At 39.4% G+C, this 16,015-nt stretch overlaps 1 protein-coding gene across 1 annotated transcript; it reads left to right on the top strand.

The window, feature by feature from the left end:
• Positions 1 to 3,809: 3,809 nt before the first annotated feature.
• LOC132325041 (uncharacterized) lies at positions 3,810 to 7,757 on the top strand. The gene is made up of 2 exons (XM_059841852.1): positions 3,810 to 5,296; positions 5,354 to 7,757. Exon 2 carries the CDS (start codon positions 5,363 to 5,365, stop codon positions 6,242 to 6,244), a length of 882 nt encoding a protein of 293 aa, XP_059697835.1. The 5' UTR covers positions 3,810 to 5,296; positions 5,354 to 5,362; the 3' UTR covers positions 6,245 to 7,757.
• Positions 7,758 to 16,015: the final 8,258 nt, after the last annotated feature.

Raw genomic sequence — 16,015 nt, 5'->3', positions numbered from 1 at the left:
ATTTTTCCCAACATAAAATCCGGCTTGTTACAGTAATTAAGTTACTCCCTTTAATTTCACTGAAACCCCAATTCACAGCAATAAAATGAGGTTGATTCCCCACATAACTGGTGTGCATTTCATTGCATAATGTCCAGTCTGAGACAACTTCTATACCTGCACTTTTACCCAGACCTTTACTCTTTCCATTTTCTTCTGTCTTCTACCTCCACATCCAAAAAAGCACACAACCAATGACTGAGTACCAGATTTTCCCCATATATGAACACCTTTCTCTTCTAAAGAGTAAGATTTGTATTAGATCTAATGTAGGACTGGTTTGAATTGTAGCCTTAAAGCTGAGCACGTATATTCAAAAGCACAAATTCAGCATTTTCTTTTGCTTTGCCCCAGCTGGTTGTAAAGGATTTTCTCATGATATTGCACTGCTTGGGACTCAGACTCTTTCCCTCAGACCAGGTTTATTAAATCAAACTACATTTACTCATTTGTAATTCCATCCCTTTAATCTTCAAAAAATATTTCTCTGAGGCTTTCCTTTGTGATCTATCAAAAGGTGTGGTCTATTCTACTTAAAAAATGGAACAGTGAAATGGATGGTAAGAGCAGGAAGACATAACCATTGTCACTCTATTTTAAGATGAGGGCAGACCTTTCTGGTTATTAAGTCAGAGCAAAATAATAGCTGTTAGAGAGTTTAAATTAAAAAAAAAATCTACTTGAAAAAATTCCAGGGAAGTTAAGAGAAGTACAAATGATACAATCCATTATAAACCTTGTAATAACTTAAAATTGATTAGTGTTTGAAGACTGGTGGATAACTACAAAGCATTACTATTGTAAAGCAAAGTGAAATTTTTGATATCATGCAACTACATCAGGATCTCTAATTTTTTTCCTCTTTCACAATATTCATAGCAGAAATAAAGAGATATCTGTCATTCATGAGAAATGAATCTAGTTGTGAAAACTATATTGTTAGTCATATCAAGTTTTAATAGAAAAAGTGAAATAATGATTTGAAAATAGGGGGAACCAGGATCAGAAGGAATGGTTCAGACAAGCAAGCGCAGGAGGTCTCTGTCTGCTTGGAACCTCAATTACAGTAGGTCAGTCAAAGCGAGCTCAACTGCAAATATGAAACTTAAGATGAATGTATTCAAAGACATATGGGAGAAAAAGCCCATATAGGTAAACCACAACATAGTCATGAATTCCTGAGCAGACTATTTAGTCTCCTCTTCACATTTTTCCCTACCGGGTGTGTAAGAATTTATAGGGCAGTAGTTAGAAACTGGGCCATGGCTGCTGGCTTTAAAGAGTAAGAGCCTCAGAAAACATGTGTGATCTCAAGTTATCTTTTACCAAACAATGAATAGAATATTACATTAGAATAATACAATTTAAAATCCAATTTTGAACTCAAAACAATTTCATTTAGAAGAACATTCTTTCTGCGATTACAGTATTTTAACTGAGCCCGCACAATTTAGGACAGTACTTGAACTATTTCATTGGAATCCAATGTCACAAATATGGCTAGCTTCTTTCTACTGCTTATTTTTCCAAAGAAATAAATTTCTAAAGAATTAAGTTACCTTTCCTGTGTTGAATTTTTAGACTGCGGCAAACCTTACCTTTTATTTAGTCTTCTATCTGGCTTCAGATAGGTACAAAGATGGTCAAACTGATAGATAGATGGATACAGACAGGTCTCTGACAGACAATATGATTAAAGTGAACACAAGGCCTCTTGAGAACCAAAATGTAACAAGGTAATGCATTGTACCTGTTGGAATTGTGTGAGTATGTGTGGTGACAACACAGATGTTAAGGTCACTGCGTATTATAAAAACATTATCCCCCATGCAGTCTTTAGACAAAGTTTACCTTTCTTTGACAACGTAGTTAAGAAAAAGTGTTGGGAAAATCATTGATTTCATTTAAATTTAAGTTTCCTGACAGGAAATGAACAAATTAATTTAAAAAGAAAATAAGTTGCCCATGATTTCTGACTGGTATATTTTTAAAGCTCTCAGTAACAAACATTGATTTGACAGATTTCCAATGGAGATGCAACAACATGGATAAGGACAGAAAGTAATTAGGCTGACCCATGACTAGCTACCACTGATACCATTTTTGGTGGTGTATGACACAACAGGAAAGTTTGTGTGTTTCAGATGAGGCTATGAAGGATGAATGTACTGTTCTTTTGTGGTTTCAAAAAGAGCTTTGAGTAGATCAGACTGGGTGGAGAAACCGAAAAGGTGTCTCAAATTTTCTTGTTTTCTGAATTTCATTCAGGCACCATAGAATTGTTTCAATATCTAAACTTAAGGAAAATAAGCTGCTCGTAGATAGATTGCAATCTTTTTCTGTCATTTGCAAGGGACTTGTTTATTTCAAGGGCAAAGAGAACCAAATTCCAAAAGAACTTCTAGCTCTGTGGAAAATGCCAACATCTCCAGGAATTTCTAGTGATCTGTGGCATAGAACGCAGTTTATCCCAAAACAGTAATGACAGCATTTGTTCTAAAATCTCATTGTACATATGAACTGCATATTTTACATATGGGCTAGGGTGCTACTATCAGTTCCAAACACTATATTCAGAGTTAGAATAATTTTTGAAAACTTGATGGAATAATTTATTATTCTAACCAGTAAAATGCTCGTGGGAAGGAAGAGCTGTGAACGTAGAAACAGAAATTCTGTTCCAAATGACTAATGGTTAGCTATACACCAGCTGGATAAAAATCAATACATTTCTCAGGATATGTTGCAGATGAAGAAAGAAATTATTTTGCAGCAGAAATTGATTTTGACAGATGCCATAATAAGCAGGTAATATTAAAAACTAGTGAATAATTTAAATGGCAATCTAGACAACATCTAAATAGACTTGAAAATAGAAAACTTATGCAGAAAATGTGCAGTTTATTTAATTTTTCATCGTCCATCTTCAAAAATAGCTATAATAGTCCTAATGTGACCTTAGCAGAAATTAAAAATTGCTTATGGGAAAAATTTTAATTCACTCATTAATTCTGAAGCCTTGCTGTAATAAATTGAATTACATAACAGACATCAGAGCAGTCTTGCATGATTTATTTTCTTGAAGTCTGATATAATCTATCTTTTAAAGTGTTTCTGAGCATGAAAGAGGAAGTTCTTATGAGTATAAGGATTTTATATCGGAATGGACCAAGAGCGCCTCTACTGCAGGAGTCTCCTTTGAACAGACACCACCCAGAAATTTGAATGGGAACATTAACCTTTACACAATGTATACAATTGTCTGAATCAGTATCATGAAAGTAATTTTTTCTTGATTCTAAATGGAAATCACTTTATTTCCCAAGGTATTAGTGTTGATTGATATTTCGTATTGTTTGGTCTTCTTAATTGAAGAGAGAAGACACATTTATCCCTATTAGCGCTGTTTATATTCTCATCTTAATTACTCCAGTATCATTTCAAACTAACTTCCTGAATATGAATGCATTGTTCTGCCTTGCAATTGATGTAAATGGATCTGAAGCCAAGATTTGAAACTTTTACCAAGATTTAATCCATCTGCAGAGTAAAGGCAAAATTATACAGCAGTTAATACTAGCACCAGTGGCCATCACATTTTATGTTTTATTTAGACAGCACTTTGATCTAAAGCACAAGGAAATGATAAATGGGGAGCAAACAGAGAAAGAGAAGTGGTAAACAAACAAGGAAGTAGAAACAAGTTACCAAGTGCTTTCACAGAAAGGGATTAAAGAAGAACCATCAGGTGGTCATTAAAGTCTGTGCTAAAGTGTCGGAACTCAGGACATCCCTCTGGGAGTCCGGAGTTTCCTGGGACCCTTGCCAGGGGGCTCGGAGACCCTGGCACACAGCCCAGAACACCAGTGGGTTCGATTATGAACCACGGAATAACTTGTCACCTTTATAGAAATAGATAAAAGCCACAATAGTGTAAAGAGTGTAAGAATAAAATAATTACAGAGTCTAAATGTAGGTTTTAGGATTTTTGGTATAGGGGTTTCTGGTGACAAGATGGAGGGATTTGGGCGTGTCTAGCCTTTCTTCTTCTTCTCTACCTCCATCTTGTCTGGTGATGTTGGCACTTTTAGATTGGTCTAAAGTAGAAACTCACTGTCTAATATAGATGATAGGTATTGGAAAATAACTGTAAATATTGTACACGTAGTTTGTAGTATATAAAGATAACACCGCCCTGGAGGAGGGGGGAGTGCCTCTGGCTGTCCTGCCAAACGGATCTCGGCTGGACAGGGAGAAAGAACTTTATAGATAAGATGCAATAAACAATCTTGAGACCGAAAAAATGAAGAGCCCTGACTCCTTCTTCAAGTACCGGGCTGGGAAAAGAAACTTTCGAACTTTAGTCGGGGTCACTCTGACCGGCTAGAAACACAGCCCCCGGCAACTGGCGTCCCTGGGTGGGCTCGAAGAGAGATTACGACAACTGGCGTTCCCTGTGCAGGCTCGAAGAAAGATACGGTAACTGGCGTTCCCTGGCTTGGCTGCAAGAAAGACCCGGCATTTGGCATTCCCAGGTGGGCTGCAAGAGCTGGGCGGCAAGAGAACAACCCGGATGGGCGGAAAGAGAGACGGCTGCAAGAGATGGGCTGCAAAAGAGAGAGCACGACACGTTGGGCAGCAAGAAAGCACCCAGGTGGGCAGTTGGCAGGCAGCCACGCCACCAGACATCAGCCGCTGAAACACAGCCCGTGAAGAGAACAAAAAAGGACAAGGAAAAGAAGCAGGCACTCCCAAAAAGAAAAAAAAAAAGAAAAAAAAAAGGGAAAAAGAAAAAAAAAAAAAAGAAAAAGAAAAAGAAAAAAAAAATCCACACAGAAGATCCAAGATTCAACTTCTGCTAAACAGACTCGCATCCAGATCTGGCGGGGGGGCCAGTGACCAGGGCGACCTCCGGACGGACCTTGCAAATGATTCAGCTTTTGGTAAGAAGGTTGAGATTTGAGAACATGGAGGGGACATGCTCTCAGGAACAGTTAAGGATTTTGTCAGCCTTACAAGGTCTGGCAGCCACACACCTTGTGAAAATCTCTGAAAAAAGGTAAAACGGCCTTGAAGCTTTTATCCCCAGCAAGGATCATGTTAGAGGCAATTACGGCAAGATCCCGGAGTAGAGCTAAAAGGTCATTAATTGTGAATCCCACAGGGGCGGGGGGAGGAGAGCAAAGCTCAAAGCAGAGATTGTCTCTGGTCCCAACCAGCCCTGGGGAAGTAGCTCCCGATGAGAGGGAGCGGGGAAGTAGCTCCCGATGAGAGGGAGCGGGGAAGTAGCTCCCGATGAGAGGGAGCGGGGAAGTAGCTCCCGATGAGAGGGAGCGGGGAAGTAGCTCCCGATGAGAGGGAGCGGGAAATAGCTCCCGATGAGAGGGAGCGGGAAATAGCTCCCGATGAGAGGGAGCGGGAAATAGCTCCCGATGAGAGGGAGCGGGAAATAGCTCCCGATGAGAGGGAGTGGGAAGCAGCTTTACCGCCTCCAATTCCTCTACCCCGAAAGCCCAGCTCGCGGCGAGCGTGGCTGCGCGGCGGCGGCGGCGAGCGGCGGGGGGAGCGCGGAGGCAGTGGGGGACGCGAGTTTCGGCGCGGGGGCTGTGAGCATGACACCGACAGCGGCGGCCTCAGCTGGCGCGGTGCCAGGGACGCGCGCGCAGGGCGAGACCCGCGGGACGTCCGGGAAGGGCTCTCAAATCATAGCGTCCACGTCAGACGCGGGCGGTGGGCTTGGAGCAGCTGCAGGGCTCCAGGCGGTGCCCGTAGGCAGACGCAGGAGACGCGTGGTGATGATGCAGGACCCGGAAGTCGGGGCGCGAAGGGTTTTTTCCCCAGTTCGCGGACGCGGGACGGGCACCGGCCGAGCAGGGACCGCGCGCCGGCTGCGGGTGTTGGCACGGGGCCAGAATGGGATCTGAGCTGTACTGGTGTCGATCAGAGAGAGAAGGACATTTCCGAGACCGCGCCTGCGCCGAGACGAGCGCAGGGGAGGCGCGGTCGGGGCGGGGTTGTCCACACTCCCGTGACGGCACAGGCAGAGACGGGGCGTGATCAGGGTACAGAGGCTGCCCCAGGTAGCACCCCTCTCCGATCCCAGGGCAACGGGCACCCAGCCAACCGCAGCAGCCAGCACACAGTTTCAGCCTCCATCAAAATCTCAAGTTGGAGATTTTTCGCGGGTGCAGCACATGTTGAGTGAGGCACACCGAGCTCTTCAACAGGCTAGTCCCACAGAAGTGACAGAAACAGCATTTATCAGATGATCAAGTCTCAGATGCAAAAGATGGGCGTGGAAAGAAAAAAAAAAGTTGTCCAAAAATCAGAGAAAAGTGAGAAAGCACCAGGCTTTTGCCCAAGATACAGAAAAAAGAAGGGAAAATCAATGCAAATCAATGTTATCCCAAATATGATGTAGATGGAAATCTATTTTGAAAAATGCCTCTCAGGGAGAGAGACGGCACCATATAAAGATAGAAGTATTAGTAAGGATTCAATTACTCAAAGTGTCTCTGAAGACAGAGCATTTGAGAAACATCAATCAGATCCTATCTGTGGGGTCATCAGCTGATTCTCCAATGGTTCAGAGTTTTAGGGATTGTTGTCAGTGAGTTTGTAACCTTATTTTTAGATTTTATAGGTAATACTGATAAATAAGGATTGCTGTTAATGTTATATGAATACTTTAAAAAGGTTGTCTTAACTCCTTCAAATACTTCCTGTTGATAAGTTGATTATATAATGAGAATTCTCAGAATTTGTGATAAGAATTATTATCAGGGTATTGTAGTGTTTATAGCCAGCCAGTGTTCCACTATCTCTTTTGTGAGAAGCCACGTCTCTTCAGAATCTTGTCTTTATTTCCTAACTACTCATATGTTTTTGGATTTCTTTTAAATCCAAATTGTCGCTTTTGTGGTTTTCTTCATTTATTGTTTCTTCAGTTATTACAGAGGTACTTCAGCCAAGAATTCAAGAAGTCTACTATGTTTGAAGAATTTCTATCCCAACAGAAGTTTCAGAAGGATCCAATTATTTAATGGTTTGATAGATCTTTAATCCTAAGGTTTCCTATTCATAATTGCTGTTTTTAAGAGTCTCATTTTAAGAATGTGCTAAGTGATATCCATCAATTAGAGTTCGGGCTCTGGCCAAGTCCTAGCTCTACTTGAATGGAGTGATTGACAATCAGCCCAGATGTTTTCTGCATCAAAAAGTATTCAAGTCCTTTTGGCTTGGCAATTTGACCGTCTATGATAGCTGAGCCTGTTTTCAGAAGGAGTTTGGAGAAACATGAATCCGGACATGGATTCTCCACTTCTCTGTTGTTGTAAGGTTCATCAGCTGTCGCAGACTCTGGGATGACAGTTCAGTGTTGTAATGTTTGACAATTGTATGATTTCAGATGTGTTATTGGTTATGTGTATTATCTAATTGATTTCTAATTGCTGTCATTTTACATTTCCCTATGCAGTTGCATAGAGACTGAAACAGAGTTGATCAATGTTTTATTTTCATATCAGGACCCATTCTTCACCTCCGAGATTTTGAGAAAATCCTCCAGTCTCTTCAGGGGCGTGGATTTGTTTGTGTTTTAGCAGGTACAAAAGTCCAGGTGAATCTCAGTGAAGAATGTGAAACTCCATCCAGTGCAAGACAATGCTGACAAGAAGCGTGGGCAAGAAAACGCTGACCATTCCATAAGCAGAAAAGAAGATGTAGAGATGTGGACTGCACAGAGATTCCAACCCTTGTGTTTTGCCCACAGAAGACTGTGGACTTTGGGTCTCTTCATGGGTGTGGGAATCAGTGGTGTTGTAGAACTGTTGTTAGATGATTGCTTGTTATATTTTAGTAGGGCTTTTAGTTCTCTTGTTCATTGCGCCATGCATTCTTTTGTGTATATGGCGGGTTGTCAGCCAAGCTGCCAAAGAGGTCTTCTTGGTGCAAACAGAAGGGGGAGATGTCGGAACTCAGGACATCCCTCTGGGAGTCCGGAGTTTCCTGGGACCCTTGCCAGGGGGCTCGGAGACCCTGGCACACAGCCCAGAACACCAGTGGGTTCGATTATGAACCACGGAATAACTTGTCACCTTTATAGAAATAGATAAAAGCCACAATAGTGTAAAGAGTGTAAGAATAAAATAATTACAGAGTCTAAATGTAGGTTTTAGGATTTTTGGTATAGGGGTTTCTGGTGACAAGATGGAGGGATTTGGGCGTGTCTAGCCTTTCTTCTTCTTCTCTACCTCCATCTTGTCTGGTGATGTTGGCACTTTTAGATTGGTCTAAAGTAGAAACTCACTGTCTAATATAGATGATAGGTATTGGAAAATAACTGTAAATATTGTACACGTAGTTTGTAGTATATAAAGATAACACCGCCCTGGAGGAGGGGGGAGTGCCTCTGGCTGTCCTGCCAAACGGATCTCGGCTGGACAGGGAGAAAGAACTTTATAGATAAGATGCAATAAACAATCTTGAGACCGAAAAAATGAAGAGCCCTGACTCCTTCTTCAAGTACCGGGCTGGGAAAAGAAACTTTCGAACTTTAGTCGGGGTCACTCTGACCGGCTAGAAACACAGCCCCCGGCACTAAAGCAGTGCTATAACAAGTAGGACAGAAAGATAAAATAAAAGTGAAGGATGCAGTTAGGAGAATCACCTGGAAAATATCCTCCTTGGAAAAAGACCTCTTTGTGGAGAACAGCACTACTCAGAACATAAAAAATGTTTAATTTGTTCCCAAAATTCATTAAATAATTCAATTTGTTCAGCACAGCCTTTGGTTAGTAAAAGGCAAATCTTATATTGCTAGAGAGAAATAATTCTATTGTTTGGGAGGAATATTTGTAAACCGAATGTTTGCGTCTTAAACACTGTGTTGTCATGAAGACATGAGCATTAAATACTGACAAGACAAGAAAAATACTGAATTTCTTAGGGTATTAGAGTAAAAGAATCTGCCATTCTCCATTACTTTGCCTGCAAATTATCAGCTGCAGCTATCAGGGAGAAGTTGTCAATCAACTCTATTGCAAGGATGAAAGAGTAGATGGCACAGTTTAATTTTATTATGGAAATTGATTTGCATCTTTTATATGTCTTGATTGAAAACTTTCCAGGTAATGGCATTGAAGAATACTCATAAAACTGCCATGACTGTGGTAATAACTATTATTATGATCAAATTTAATAATAAAAAAACCTGCCTGCAAGATGGGCAATATGAATAATTCATGTACACTGTTGCTTAAAATGTGATAGAGAGAAAAAGTCGTGTAGGAAAATTCTTAATGTATCCAGACAGGGATGATAATTGGTTTTTGCAACTAAATGAGTACTTCATGTACAAGACAGCACTAACAAGGCAGGAGAAGAAATTTACACATTGGGGAGACAATTCCATTTATCTGGTTACAGCAGGATAAGTGGAATAAATGTTTTTCCTTAAAGGAATTGACAGAAAATGCATATCCTGATAATAATTAGTTTTGTTTACAACTAGACAACAACAGAATAGGAGACACAATAGCATCCTTTCAATATGCAGTAGCATATATAGCATATGCTAATATAGGCCTTACTTATGCCATTAATCAACTACTTGCAAGCACTGACCACATCTCTTCCAGTGCTGCCTTTTCGTTGCAAGCATAAAAAGCAGACCAGCATATGGAGAATTGTTTCACCTTGCACTTTAATGAATTTTGATTCCTTTAAGTATACAGTAACAGATAAGCTTCTGTTTCCTGCTTTTATTGCCTACCATCTGGTGGGAAAAGCATGGAATAGCAGAAAAAAGTGACAGGTGACTAAGAATATTTTAGTGGAAGGGTCTGAAATTACAGCAAATAAGAGTTCATCCGGAATGAACTTGAGGAACAGAAAGCAATGCAAGAACTCATCTCTTTAGTCTTGTCCAAAGGCAATGATCAAGTTTGAGAGTTGTCTTCTCACTTGCTGATAAAAGTTGAATTTCTTATATACCACCTTCTCAAATTATTAAAAGCAAATGAAACCAAATTTTCCCCCTCCAAAATGCATAGGAAAAGCCATTTACAATAACATACCAAAAACAGATAGGTAAACTGACAAAAAACTTGGGAATTTGAGTTAGTTAAAATCCCTCTAAATACATTATGCTTTACTCATCTCTAATTCTCTCTTACCTGAACCTGAGATCAATCCTCTTAGTTTTGGCTTACCATCAGGGTCTCTGATCAATCTTGATAAAACAAAATTACAATAAAGAAAGCTTTGAAAGCCACTGTGAGAATGGTGGAAAACAAAATGAAACCCTATTCTTTTGTTCTGGCCTGTCCTTCTGTGTGCTTGTTTATGATGGATTACTTTCTGTGGGGATTAGATCTAACTGGAGTTATTGAGAAGCTACACAATAATCTAGCTAAAAGGCATGTCAATAGGTACTAAAATACAGTTGCTTATTTAATATATCTGCGCTTGCTTTGCCAAGACTAAGATCTTGAAATGATAAACCCCCCAGAGTCCCTTCTTCAACTAAAAAAATCTGTCCTGTGACATAGTTTACAGGATAGGTTGGAAAAAAAGGTTCCCAAAACTGCTTAACAAGTTATAATTTCAAGTCTGACTATTCTTGCTCTTCTTGGTCATTTCTGAATGTAACCATTGGGAAAAGAAATCTTGTGTTTCTGGATCACAAATAGAATTTGGGCATTTTGTTGATTCCTTACTAACACTCTTTTCACCTTTGTTAATTACACTGGAAAAATCAATATCAGAAAATGCCATAATGACATACACAAAGATTATAGGAAATCCTGTTTCACTTAATTAACACAGTTTCTAGAATTGCTGCTTCTGCATGTTATTGAGTTGTAGCGATATACTGGAAATCTTAGAAATGAAGGCAACATGCTCCTGTAACTTCAGAGAGAAATAGTACAAGGGAAAACAAGATTCTTGTCTTTGCATTGAGAAAGATAAACAAATAGTCTTTAGTCTCCACAACTGGAACTTTGAAACAGCTATACATCAGCTTATTGGGGGTAGAAAACAAAGAAAGATATTAAAAACCAAGAAAAACCCTCCTGTGCATTACCAGATATGCATTCAAAATTGGTCTCTGTTGAATGCATTGGACCTAAGAGAAATCTTAGTTATATGAACCTTAATATTTACATTATTAATATGAACCTTACCATTACAGAGAAATCAGAAAAAATGACCATTAAAGGTCATAGTGGAAAAGCAGAATTATTTACCTAATTTAGTCATTATTTTGAATAGCAAGAAAATGTGTCTTCTGTGTTCTTTTCAAAAAAAAAGAAAAAAAATAAAGCTTGTAGCAAGAAGCTTTAATTCTGGCTAACATATATTTATTTTTCATACCAAAGCAATCTTGTGGGAGAAGACAAAGTTTTGATGAAACTTGCAAATACAGAATATTCCTTCTGACACCAACAGTTGTACAGGCAGATGCTTGAGACCATGTCTAGGAAACATAAAGAGCTTCACATGTGCAGGGTGACATGAAGAGATGCTGTCATCTTATTGCAAAAGTTACATACCTTCCTGGTGGTTTCTCACGGGTAGCTCCTCACAGCACAGCCAATTACTTCAACTCACTTCACAACAGAGCCAACAAACCCCAACTCTCTCCTCAACTAGCTAACTCACGCTTTTGTTGACCGCTTCTTATTGGACACAGCTGTGGCCTATTAAGGGCAGACCTGCTCCTAATCTTTGGTGATTAGTATAGCTGCAACTCCTCAGTTGTGAGACTACTTTCTGCACCATCTTTGTTTTCTTACATTCTAACCCTGCACAAAGAGACACAGCTTGTACAATCTTCAAGGTAAGGAATTGTAACTATGATAGGGAATGAAATTTCTTTAAATTAGCTATGTCCAAAGAGCATATAATGTAAGAACCAAAATTTGTACAGCTGACTTTGCAGATTTCATAAATATTTCAGAATCAGACAGGAAACATTTGAGGAAGAGAAATATTCTTTTGTTTCTGTACTGACTTTATATAACTTTTTAAAGAGAAAACACAAAAATATGATCAAGAAAAATTACTTGCATAATTTGTGAATCCACTATATATTTCTGATGAACTTTCTCTTGTGCCTACAAATACATTCATCTTCTAAATGTGACCTAGACTAACCCCTCCTATGTCTCCTGACATACATTTTATAGTAATTTTCCCTTTCAGCTCTAATTTGACTTTTGTGAATAATGGGAAAGACAGTTCTTTTTGGGAAGGCAAACTGGTTTAAGAGCACTATGAGAAAAAACTTCCAGGTCTTGAGGTGTTATTGCCATACCAAGGGTTTGCAGGAAAGAAAGGTGATGGGCTGTCACCCTGTCTCTTTTCAAAGGTTTACAGATGAATTTCAGTTCATGGTTCAGTCCTTTGTTCTCAACTTCCAAACTTTTTTCTTAAGGGCAAGATGTTTCTTACAGAAGAAAGAGACGTGGATGTCAGCTCAGATGATATGCTGCATGACAGTTGTTTTTTGGCAATGGGTTAATGGTCTCATTTCATGCTTCTGGATCTTTCCTACAGTTGAAGTTACTATACACTCAGCTTCAAGCTGGGGAAAATAAAATAAAATTATTAAGTGAATCTTTTTTCATTCAGAAATGCTACTTTACAACCAATATGTACTGCAGACTAATACAGAACAGATGAAGGAAGCCAAGAAAGGAAGAGAGGCTACAGTTTAGCAATTTGCTAATTGAGCAAAATGGGAGTAAGAGCTGAGCACTAGTCCTTGAGTTTAAGAAAGGAATTTTAACTCCTGGCTGTTTGAGGAAGAAATAAAGGGCTCAGAAGGAGAGAGAATTGTTTGCTTTCTCTCAAAGAATCCAGAAGATCTTGGTTTTATTCCATTTGAGACAAAAGTAAACTAAACCATATATAAATTTTCAACATATCTCATAAATTTGGTATTACATTAATCAAACTTTTAACTCTGAGATGATTGACAGTGGGGAAAAAAAGGGCAAGGCAAATGAGCATTGGTATACAAAACTCTTGGGTGGGTCATTAAGTAAATGGGATGCAGCCTGAGATCTCTTCATCTCAAAAGCCAGCCTGTACTGTCCAATCTAAAAACTCTTTCCTCTGTCAGAGTCCTCAACTGATGAATCCTCTCCTCAATGCCAATAAAAATGTGTTTAAGTTACTCATGGACACACATAAAACACGTATGTGATCTGCTTTGAAGTGCCAGTGCCTTAGATTTAATATGTTAATAATATGCTAATAATTTATGCATAAAACAGGTTGCATTGAAGGAAAAATCCAATATTGTCAGTTTCCATGACAACCAGCGTGCTAGCAGATTACACTGTCTCACATCAGATGGTTGCCAAGGTTGTGACCTATTTCTTAGTTTTAATCATTTCATTTGCAGAATTTGAAAATGCTACCTGGAAAACAAATGATAAAATATTGCTCATGGTTAAGGATAGTCCTTCAATATAAAAGAATCTTGCATGCTAAATTAAGCACTAGGCTTAGAAATGGAAAAAAAAGGCATAAAGTAATAATTCCAGGAGTGAAGGAAGGCATAGACAGTTGTGTGAACAGGCAGGGGGCTGGAGTACAATATTTCAGGGTGAAGTGGTTATGTACAGCTTATGTCAGCAGCAGGGGCAAATTTCACCATATCGAGTTGCTCAGAGCCCACTCCAACCAGACCTTGAACAGCTACAGGAATGAGGCACCCACAACTTCTCCAAGCAGCCTATTCCAGTGACTCACCACCCTCACAGCAAAGAATTTTTTCTTAACATTTACTCTAAACCCACTGTCTGTCAGTTTGAAACCATTCCCCCTTGTCCTGTCACTACTTGCCCTTGCAAATAATCTCTCTCCACTTCTCTTGTAAATTCACCTCAGGTTTTCTGGGCTTTCTGGGCTGTGAGCACACATCACTGGCTCTCACCCACCAGCATCCCCAAGCCCTCCTTGGAAGAACTGCACTCCATCTGTTCATCCCCCTGCCTGTGCTGGTACTGTGGGTTGCCATGGTCAAGGTGCAGCACCTTGTACCTGGTCCTGTTAGACCTCCTGAAATTCCAATGGGCCTATTTCTTGAGATTTTTCAGTCCCTATGGATGCCATCCCATCCTCCATGTGTGTCAGCTGCACCACTCAGCTTGGTGTCATCTGTAAACTTGCTGAGGATGCACTCGATCCCTTCATCTGTGTTATTAATGAAGACACGAAATAACACTGGCCCCATACAGACCCCCGAGGGATGCCACTTCTCACTGATGTCCATCAGGACTCTGGGCTGTGGACTACTACCCTCTAGATGTGACTGTCCAACCAATTTCTTATCCTTCTAACAGTCCAGCCATCAAATCCATCTTTCTCTAATTTTTACAGAAGGATGTTGTGGAGGACCATGTCAAAGGCTTTGCAGAAGTCCAGGTCAATTATACAGGTAACCCTTCGATTCTCCACTGACATAGTTGTTCAATCACAGAAGGCCACTAGGTTGGTGAAACCATCACAACTTCCAAAGATATTTTTTTCAAAAATGAGTGCACAAGAAAGCAATTATTTTATAGGTTGTTTGCCAGAGTATAAAATAAACTAAGTTCTATTGCAGTTAAATGGAAAGTGCTTTAAAACCCCAGTGCTAGTGGACTAGATGATGCCATGTTTTCTGGATTCTTCACTCACCAAAGTTCACTACAGTTCGAGTAACTCACTCTGGTTAGTTTTTTCTTTTTTTTTTCATGTTTAAGAAAGGTATTAAGTTGCCATTCTTAAATAAATAAGTTGCAATAGTACCTTTGGGGCAAACAAATGGTCCTCCACTGCTTGCTCATTTTACACTGTGTCAGTGTAAAACAATCCAGGAATGTAACAGTTTTGTCACCAGGACTCTTAGCTGACATTTTCTAGTTGACTGAAGAATTTGTCCTTTATTTTTTTCACCTATCAGGCTACAAGCTTAGAAGACCATCACTGTCAATCCTGTTGGTGAGATCAATACCATAAGCGCCAGTTCCTGCTACTGAAACCCTGCTTTTTCTGGCCCATAAGACAAATAATCCTGCTGCTTTAATCAGGTTGGCCTGACCAAGTCAGTTGAGGAAAAATGAAAAACAGCTCTAGGCATTCTTTTTTCTTTTCAGGTTTGCTGAAATGTCTATCAAGTGATACAGTTATGATAACTGCAGTAGACCTGTATGACCTCAATAATCTGCTGGAATTTTATTTCAGTTATCACAATGTAATTAGAGGAATGTATTAGTCATAACTTGAATAAATTATCTCTTTTTACACTAGTATTTTTGGACCTGCTTTGTCATTATTTTTGTTTTTATCTTCCTCCACTCCTCACTTAGAAGTTGTCCTATTGTGGTAAACTATTATCTTTGAATTTGAGGCTCTTCTTTTCAGGTTTGTCATACTAGGGTTTTTTTTTTATTTTTTTTTTTAATAAGAGATGCAAATAGTATGCAAGAAGAAACACTGAAAAACCTGTTTCATGATGCTCTACTTATTCTTCCATTTGTTATTCTTGAACCTATCTCATTAATGGCACATGATTTATAACTGACCTTCTTTGGGAGGGGAATTAATTCTAATGAATAAATAGTATAATGAATGCTTCTGCTTCCTTCTCCTCCGGTCTGGTCAGCTAGTCCAAGCAAAAGGATTTACACGGAATTGTTGGCATAGATTTATTTTCTAGCTGCCTGGTTTGTACAGAAATGTATTCTATGTAAATACTTACTGTTCAACCTCTTCAGAAAACACTTATTACTGTAGAACACTCTTTTGTTCATACCAGAACATTCCTATTCTTAGGAGATAGTTTTTGTAGAAAAGAAATAAAGTCTTGTCTTTCTAAGGAATCAGGAAAAATCTCATCTGGAGTACAGACCTCTTTCACTGATATTGAAACTACTTACTATTCATTGACCCACTTGAGAGAAGTTCAAGTATGGTATTA

Source organism: Haemorhous mexicanus, chromosome 3 (genome assembly GCF_027477595.1).
Source record: "Haemorhous mexicanus isolate bHaeMex1 chromosome 3, bHaeMex1.pri, whole genome shotgun sequence".
NCBI classification, from domain to species: Eukaryota; Metazoa; Chordata; class Aves; order Passeriformes; family Fringillidae; genus Haemorhous; species Haemorhous mexicanus.
Note: the sequence above shows the minus strand (reverse complement) of the source record. Positions and strands in the feature narration are given on the sequence as shown.

Excerpts from the sequence above, each read along its gene's own strand:
- LOC132325041 (XM_059841852.1), top strand. The coding sequence starts at position 5,363 with ATGAGAGGGAGCGGGGAAGTAGCTCCCGATGAGAGGGAGCGGGAAATA.